The 9,651-nt window shown below is 42.9% G+C and overlaps 1 protein-coding gene across 1 annotated transcript in view; it reads left to right on the plus strand.

The window, feature by feature from the left end:
• Positions 1 to 4,046, plus strand: part of LOC124545823 — a 60,956-nt gene extending 56,910 nt beyond the window's left edge. Inside the window, exon 4 of the mRNA XM_047124776.1 lies at positions 3,841 to 4,046. Coding sequence (XP_046980732.1) covers positions 3,841 to 4,046 — 206 coding nt within the window. The remainder of the gene's footprint in view (positions 1 to 3,840) is intronic.
• Positions 4,047 to 9,651: the final 5,605 nt, after the last annotated feature.

The raw sequence follows: 9,651 nt of genomic DNA on the forward strand, positions 1-9,651 counted from the left end.
AGCCTACAGTTTCATCTATAACCTCGGTAGCGTCGTAAAACATGAACCGTCGCCCCGTTCCTTCATATAAGTCGTTTTCTCACACACATGCTACTTTCCTCCCCTGATTGGGGCTGACTTCCTTATTTCTTATCAGGCTACTTAACTGAAATACGTTTTCTCAAACGCTTCGTTTCTCTCCGTTTCAGATTTTCCCGTAGCCGATGATTCTACAGCATACGATACTGTGCCACACAAAAAAAAAAAAAAAAAATGGTTCAAATGGCTCTGAGCACTATGGGACTCAACTGCCGTGGTCATAAGTCCCCTAGAACTTAGAACTACTTAAACCTAACTAACCTAAGGACAGCACACAACACCCAGCCATCACGAGGCAGAGAAAATCCCTGACCCCGCCGGGAATCGAACCCGGGAACCTTGGCGTGGGAAGCGAGAACGCTTCCGCACGACCACGAGATGCGGGCTGCCACACACAATTAACCTCAAAACTTTCTGTCTGAAACAAAGGACTACGTATGGGGCTGCAGGACTTCATTTGGAGATGAACTGTTTCTTGTGGGTGCTATCCTGCATTTTACGACACTGTTGCTTCGTGTGTCATACGATATTTTTTTCCAAGGTAGAACAGGTCCTCCACATTGCCTACTAGGTGTTCCTTATTTCTGGTGTTACGTTTGTCACTAGTCTCACATCTGCTGCTCCCCAATATTTTCATACTCCTTGCTTTACTCTCAATTCATATTGTCACTAGACCGCTGATCGCGTTCAGTGAATCTTATACGTCCCCTTCATTTTCCCAAGGAAAGTCACGTCATCTAATCGCTGGTATCATTTCATCTTGAATTTTAATCCCTCTTCTGTTCCTATAACACAATATATTTATGAAACTTACCTAAGGTTATTCGTGTAGTAGTGCGTCATTTGATTGTGTAGCGATATTACAGTGAAGTCATGGAATAGAAAGAAATAATTATGTAAATAAATGTAAACTATCAATGTCTTCTACCAAATATCAGCTTCCAACAATCATCTTCACTCAGTCCATAAGAACTGCTAATCGTGAGCTGATTTTTGATCTGATATCTATCTGGGATCTATCAACAATTTTTAAGCCAATGTAACTGGTTACAACACACTAATGAGAGAAAATAATGCAACTTGGACATGGCGATTAAATTAATTTTACTGAAATAGTACCGTATGTAGAAACGTTCTTTTGCATTTGCAGTGTCTCAAACAGAATAAAAATAGTAATGGAAAACTACGTGTCTCAACACTGTTGACGTAATCATTTGCTTAACATAACAGAGCGCTGTTTTTTATCTATCTCTAGAGCCTGCGTTTTTTCTAATATTTCAACCAGTCTTGTGACATTATTACGTCGTACTTAAATTACTACTCTCAGTACAGAAATGTAAAGAATGAGCGTACTGATTGAAACCATTAATAAACCTTTGACAGATGTTCGTCATACGGAATTTCCTTGTCTGTGGTTTCAGATTGGTCGTACTGTTGAACGTTTGTTGATTTGACATAGCAGTGCGTAGTATGTGTATGATGAATTCACCAGCTGTAAAAAGAGAGTAAATGTAAGACAATGAAAAATAAAATAACACTGAACTAATAATTATAATTAAACATTTTCAGGCTGATTTAATGTTCAGCATATTATGTTCCAAACGTGATAATCTATTTCAGTAGTTCATGAGATTCCACACATTGTCTAGATTCTCTAGTATCTTATTATCTGGATTAACGCTTAACGTATATTTAAATTACACGTGTTACCTAAAACTCAACACTATTTAGGCAATCTGGCAGTGGATTACGGAGAACAAAAACGATAAATTGGTTTCTCTGAAAATACTGATGTTTCATGTCATCATGATACTAACCGGTGCTAGAAGCATATCGTTCTCAGTAAGGAATGTAAAATTATCACACATGAATCTTGGCGTTATCGAACGCACCATGTCGAAGCCATTTAGACAAAGATTTTTACTGTGAGTAATTATGTGTCATCTGAAATGGAAATCCGGATCCTTAGGCCCATATCCAGTCTCCTTTGGAAGAAATAGTTTTCGTTTATATGGTTTAGCTAGCATTATGCGTTTTGTTTAAGTAATTGTATTCAAAAGCAGAATTAATACTGAGTGGGATATGAGAGAAGGACAGCAACTGAGAATTGAGTGGAACTGAGTTGTAGCCACTTCCTATGCCTACACACTTATTTGTTCCGGTGTCTATACAATGGGTAAACAGTAAGGGAAGGTAAGGAGAAATTTGGCACACGAATTGAAGCTCAGGAAGTTACTTACTCTTACTTTTACTCTCCTGGCCACAGAAACTGCAGTTGGAGTCGATTATTGACATCATCAAGTACCCTCCTCCACAACGTTCTGTCCTTGTATCTTGGTCCCACACTCCACTTATTTGAAGATCTATGGCCACCAGTAGAGAAGCAAAACTGAATGTGGCATAATTTTGATATCAAATTAATTTATAATTAATTAAATTGATCAATTAATTCACCACTCTCCCCCTCCTCAGAGAAATCCTTTGAGATCCTCTTCCTCCTGGGTAATCCCCAGCCCTCCCCAGTTCCCCCCACCCCTCCCTCTGCCTACCCCTGCCAATACTATCCTTGTCCTTCCCCTCCCCCACCTGGGAATTGGAGGTAAAGCTCAGTCTGTACTGAGCTGTTTATGTGGAAGGACTTCTTCATTTAATCTTTTCTGTTTGGGGAAGTGCAGATATTGGAACCACTCAAAAAGTGCAAGTATTACTGTGGTGTCACCGCCAGACACCACACTTGGAAGGTGGTAGCCTTTAAATCGGCCGCGGTCCGTTAGTATACGTCGGACCCGCGTGTCGCCACTGTCAGTGATTGCAGACCGAGCGCCACCACACGGCAGGTCTAGAGAGACTTACTAGCACTCGCCCCAGTTGTACAGCCGACTTAGCCAGAGATGGATCACTGACAAATACGCTCTCATTTGCCGAGACGATAGTTAGCATAGCCTTCAGCTACGTCATTTGCTACGACCTAGCAAGGCGCCATAGCATTTGATAATTAATATTGTGAAGCATGTACCGTAACGAGAGATGTTCTACAATTGTGGATTAAAGTTAAGTATTATATCAACTACGTACTTTATTTGCTACTATTAATTCCCTTAACTGTTCCAGACCTCACGCCAGTCAGCGTGTAATTTAACGGGTGCATTTCGGCCTCCTCTAGCAACACAGTGTTGGCTCTTCTGCCAACACTACAATTACCATGTCCAGCAAATACATGTCCTAATTACACTGCTACAGCCGGCCGAAGTGGCCGTGCGGTTAGAGGCGCTGCAGTCTGGAACCGCAAGACCGCTACGGTCGCAGGTTCGAATCCTGCCTCGGGCATGGATGTTTGTGATGTCCTTAGGTTAGTTGGGTTTAACTAGTTCTAAGTTCTAGTGGACTGATGACCTCAGCAGTTGAGTCCCATAGTGCTCAGAGCCATTTGAACCATTTGAACACTGCTACAGATCGTCAGTCGAAAACAATCACAAACACAGCTACAGATCCAGTAACATATCACAAAATATGTAACACAAATCTGACCTATAGATCATATGAAGCTTAGTGAAATACTGCAGAAAACGGTGGCCCAAAACGGCTAACATCCACTGGAAATGGAGTCTGTTATAATACTTGCACCATCTTGTAACAGCTCTGAGCAGATGTGAAGTGCTAGAGATGACTTTTACTGAACTGCGGCAAGCGCCAGGAATGCTGACGGCTCCGTGACTGCGTGAGCTGTGGGAGCATGTATACCGCTACATTCACTTGCTGCAGCATTTGGCGGCCGACTGGCGCCGTGCGCTGCTAGGGCAGCAGTGTGGCAGGGCAGCCAACAGACTCAATCAGTGCTCAGTGCTGAGACTGTACAACTGCGATTGATGGCAGCTCGCACAAAAAAGATGTTCTTGTACTTCCGCATGAACCAGCGCCGCTGCGGCGGGCTAGCCGTTAATCCTGTGGCGTCTAGAGACGTGCGCTGATGGCAACTTCCTTCGTCACTGACTAGCAGCTCTGGGACACCTGCACACTTTAAGTGCCACCGACTGACGCAGAATGAAGTGCTTCTGGTGTCTTCCACAAGGGTCAGAAAATTTATCTCTCACGAAACAGCTGGTGGTCTTTGGCTTGTAGAAACCTGTAGCAAGTCGAACAAAGAAAGATATTCCATCCTTCCAGGAAGGACTGGCGAACACCTGGAGGGCATAATGTTGTCGAGTATTCGAACTGGGAAGTACCGAATGCTTCATCTGTTGCAGTTGCTTCAAACACATTCCTGGAACATCTGGACGTTACAGGATGACCTTGTGAACAATGCCGCCACACCTCAAACGTCCCAGGGGATTTGCACTAGTGACATTTTGCTTTGATGTGTGACATCTGGTTTGTAGTGGGTGGAACAACAATATTCATAGAAGGACTACCTTGTGTTCCCATTTGTACTCTGTATATAGGTGGTCCTGAAGAGCGTGAAATATGCCCGATGTATATGAGCCTCCAAAACTGGGTTCTCCCCCTGTAGAAGCATTCCTATTGGTCCCTACCAAATAAAGGCCATATGTAAGCATTCCTACTGGTTCCTGTGAAATTAGTGGGTGGAGTTCAAAACTGTATAAACCCTACTTCTCCACAGCCGTAAAGGTAAGAAGGGGTCAGTACACTTTCAGCAATCTCGTTTCGTCTACTTTTCAGTGTCGTCCAATTACACATTTCGCCTATGAGAAATACACACACAAAAATGGTTCTAAATAGAAAATGCGTTACGATTTTCGGAAGGTTAAATCTTCATTACTGTCTGCATACGAGTTTCCTCAACGCTACCCATGTTTCGCCAGACACTCTGTTCAAATCAATATGTAAGTCTCGCCTGCACATTTGCAATATGTTGTAATTTTTCCAATTTTAGTTCATATTCTGCTTTATGGCAGTTATACTAAGGTTCTGCTTTTTTGGATTTTATCTCTTCCATTCCCAGCTTTTTAAAAATAGAGAATAGCATAATTCAGTGTGAGACATTCACTCTTCTTCTTAGAAGTGGAATAACATTGTTTGTGGGTACCAGTCACAAGTTGTCAACAGCAATATCTGACAATACTGTGGAGAACAATGCCTTAAATTGTGAAAAATATGTTTCTTTGGCTTTAATATAGCACTTCTGTACAGCACTTATACAGGGTGGTCCATTGATCGTGACCGGGTCAAATATCTCACGAAATAAGCTTCAAACGAAAAAACTACAAAGAGCGAAGCTTGCCTAGCTTGAAGGGGGAAACCATAGCGCTATGGTTGGCCAGCTAGATGGCGTTGACATAGGTCAAACGGATATCAACAGCGTTTTTTTTAAATAGGACCCCCCTTTTCTTATTACATTTTCGTGTAGTATGTAAAGAAATATGAATGTTTCAGTTGGACCACTTTTTTCGCTTTGTGATAGATGGCGCTGTGATAGTCACAAACGTATAAATACGTGGTATCACGTAACATTCCTCCCATGCGGACGGTATTAGCTTCGTGATACATTACCCGTGTTAAAATGGACCGTTTATCAACTGCGGAAAAGGTCGATATCGTGTTGATGTATGGCTATTGTGATCAAAATGTCCAACGGGCGTGTGCTATGTATGCTGCTCGGTATCCTAGACGTCATCTGAGAGTCCGGACCGTTCGCCGGATAGTTATGTTATTTAAGGAAACAGGAAGTATTCAGCTACATGTGAAACGTCAACCACGGCCTGCAACAAATGATGATGCCCAAGTAGATGTTATAGATGCTGTCGTGGCTAATCCGCACATCAGTAGCAGACAAACTGCGCGAGAATCGGGAATCTCAAAAACGTCGGTGTTGAGAATGATACATCAACATCGACTGCACCCATACCATATTTCTATGCACCAGGTATTGCATGTCGACGCCTTTGAACGTCGTGTACAGTTCTGCCACTGGGCACAAGAGAAATTACGGGACGATGACAGATTTTGTGCACGCGTTCTATTTAGCGACGAAGCGTCATTCACCAACAGCGGTAACGTAAACCGGCATAATATGCACTACTGGGCAACGGGAAATCTACGATGGCTGCGACAAGTGGAACATGAGCGACCTTGGCGGGTTAATGTATGGTGCGGCATTATGGGAGGACGGATAATTGGCCACCATTTTGTCGATGGCAATTTAAATGGTGCAATGTATGCTGATATCCTACATAATGTTCTACCGATGTTACTATAAGATGTTTCACTGCATGACAGAATGGCGATGTACTTCCAACATGATGGATGTCCGGCACATAGCTCGCGTGCGGTTGAAGCAGTATTGAATAGGATGACAGTCCCTGGTCAGTCACACTGCTGAGCTAGCGATGGCTGGCGGCCAGTCAGCTGCTGACTGCCACAGTGGGTGGATGCAGTGGGATATGCGCTCCCATAGCTCATGTATTCGCAGATCCTTCAGCGGTCCCCGGACTCAGTGTACTGCAATGTCGGTGTTTTCCAGTAATGATGTTTATATGTTCTATGATCGAGATTATTGTTATAGTTTTCTGAAAATGTTTTTGGATGTGTAGCTGTGCTTATTATTTTTTAGACTTATGATCTGTAGCAGTGTAATTAAGGCTTGTATTTGCTAGACATGAGCTTTTCCGGCAAATTTCTAGTGGAATTGGAAAATTCTTCCAACATAATAACACCCGCATAGCGCAAAAAATAATGCAATAAAGAGATCTTCCCACAACAACAGCTTAGCACAGACTGAGATTTTTCCAACCAGTTCCCAGGTGGGGCAGGACAGAGCTCAGGAGAGGGGAAGGGGAGGGGAAGAGAGAGGTGGTGGAGACGGCTGGGTATTTCCCTGAAGGGAGGGGAAGGGGGTTTAGTTGATCAATTTAATTAATTATCCACCTATTTTGATATGAGTTTGGTATTAAAATTGCACCAGCTTCAGCTCAGCTCCTCTGTTGCCAGCTGGTCTGGCCAACTAATTTTCGGTGTGCCTAAAGGTCTTCGCCGTTCGGTTTCCTCAAATGACTCCTCTCTCTGTCTTGATCCCTCTTCTCTTGTATAGACGTGCCTGGCCCATCTCAGCCTCCTTGACTTGGCTTACACAACAGTATGTGGTTCGTAATACACCTCTCAAAAGTTCACTGCCATTTTTCTTCGTCCTTCCCCTCCCTCATAAATTCGCCCAGATTTTTTCTGCAGGATTTTATTTTCGAAAACCTTTATGGTTCTCTCTGTATGCTTACCTGTTCTTCATATCTATGGTCTATATGGAAATATTGGTCTGATTATAGTTTTATAATCCTTATTTTCTTTCCTACTGATAGAGTTTTGGATGTCCTCGATTCTATTTCTTGCGTCTCATAATTTCTGTTATTTACTGCAACACAGAGTTCTTTAAACACTTCTGCTTCTTCAAGGCCGACCGCTGTGGCCGAGCGGTTCTACGCGCTTCAGTATGGAGCCGAGCGACCGCTACGGTCGCAGGTTCGAAACCTGCCTCGGGAATGGATGTGTGTGATGTCCTTAGGTTAGTTACGTTTAAGTAGTTCTAAGTCTAGGGGACTGATGACCTCAGATGTTAAGTCCCATAGTGCTCAGAGCCATTTGAACCATTTTTTTGCTTCTTCAAACACGTCGCCATCAATCTCTATGGCTCCCATCCATTTGTCATGTTTCGTTTCGTTTTCTTTTTGTATCTTCATAAATTTTGTTTTCTCATTATTTATCTGTAATTCAACTTCCTTTGCTTTTTAAACTTGTTTTCACGCCAATAGCTTCAGGTCATCTAGATTTTCAGCGGGTAGTGCTAAATCATCTGCAAAGGCCATTACTACTACTACTGCTACTACTACTACGTGATCAGGCCCAGTGGACCACACGCATCTACAAGTTTCCTCCTTCACTGTATTCTGTCCATTGCTGGTATCCGCCATCCGTTAACGTCTATTGATACTTCGTTTAAATCTTCATGATGTCCATCCCTCCAACGCTTCTTGGGTCTGCCTGGCGGTGTCTTTCCTGTAGGTGTGAAATCCAGGAGCTTCCGAGACCATCTGTGATCCTCCATCCGGGCAACATCGTCGGCCCACTGCATTCGTTTGGCTTTGACAATTCCTTCTATGTTGGGCTGCTTGTATAGTTCCTCAAGCTCTTGGTTGTATCTGATCCTCCATTCCCCTGTATCTGCATCCAGAACCGGACCGAAGATCTTCCGAAGCACTTTTCTCTCAAAAACAAGGAGCTTGTGGAAGTCCTGTTTTCGGGTACTCCATGTCTCACAGCCATATAGAACAACAGACTGGATCAGGGTTTTGTACAGTCGAATCTTGAACTGTTTGTAGAGATATTTGGACCGAAGCAGTTGTGCTAGGCTGTGGTAAGATCGGTTTCCTGCTTCTATTCTGGCATTGATCTCTGCTTCACATGACGAGTTCTCAGTGAAAAGTAACCCTAGGTATTTGAATTCTTGCACTCTCTTGTAGGAAAGGTCCCCAACCTGCAGTGATTGTAGATGATCAGCAGTCTGACAACGACCACGCTGTTTCCTTTCATTTTCACTTGTTACATAGAGTGCTTGCTGTATTATTACGTTGAACAAAAGTCGTGATATTCCATTTCCTTGCCTGACTCCTGTTTCATATCAGAAGCCTTGGTACATGGTACATACCCATCCGTTTTGAGTATCACTTTCGCTTCTTGCGGCGTAGCTTTCACCAGATTTGTAATATTCTTTTGGTTTTCCAAACTTTTGCACTTTGTCACACAAAGTTTCTGTGTTTATCCTATGGTAGGCTTTCTTAAAATCAGCAAACAATACTGCCTTTGTTTTTGTTGTATTCCCAATATTATGATATCGTCTCTTTCAGTAAAAATCTGTGGTGGAAAGATTATTCGTAAATCCCGCTTACTTCTCATCTATTATCTCTTCTTAAATGTGGTGAATCTTGAAGAACACTTTGAATACTGTGATAATTAGTGAGATGCCTCTATACTTTCAGTATTTTCGTTCCTTTGCCTTCAGACGCCATTCTTTCCTCATTCCAAATGTTGGTAACGAGTTTGTGTACTTGTTTCGCAGTGGTATCTCTTCACTTCTTCAGTAGTCCACCTGTTATTCAATGGTTCAAATGGCTCTGAGCACTATGGGACTTAACTTCTTGGGTCATCAGTCCCCTAGAACTTGGAACTACTGAAACCTAACTAACCTAAGGATATGACACACATCCGTGCCCGAGGCAAGATTCGAACCTGCGACCGTAGCGGGTGCGCGGTTCCAGACTGTAGCGCATAGAACCGCTCGGCCACCTCGTCCGGCACCTGTTATTCCCCTGGAGAGAGTTCACTGAGAAGATATAAAATGATTAAGGTTTCACTATAACACTCTAGCACTGTCAGAGCAGGCAAAATGATTGGAAACTCGGTTCGGTGGAATGGACAGCTTGTTGAGAACAGTTTATAGAGTGAAGGTAAAAAAAGTAAAACAAGACTGGTGGAGTGTAGTCGCACTGAAACACGCGATCTTGAGCCAACTACATTAGAAAATGAAACATTAAAAGTAGTAGATCAGTTCAGCAATGGGGGTACAAAGTA

Source organism: Schistocerca americana, chromosome 8, assembly GCF_021461395.2.
Source record: "Schistocerca americana isolate TAMUIC-IGC-003095 chromosome 8, iqSchAmer2.1, whole genome shotgun sequence".
Classification (NCBI taxonomy): domain Eukaryota; kingdom Metazoa; phylum Arthropoda; class Insecta; order Orthoptera; family Acrididae; genus Schistocerca; species Schistocerca americana.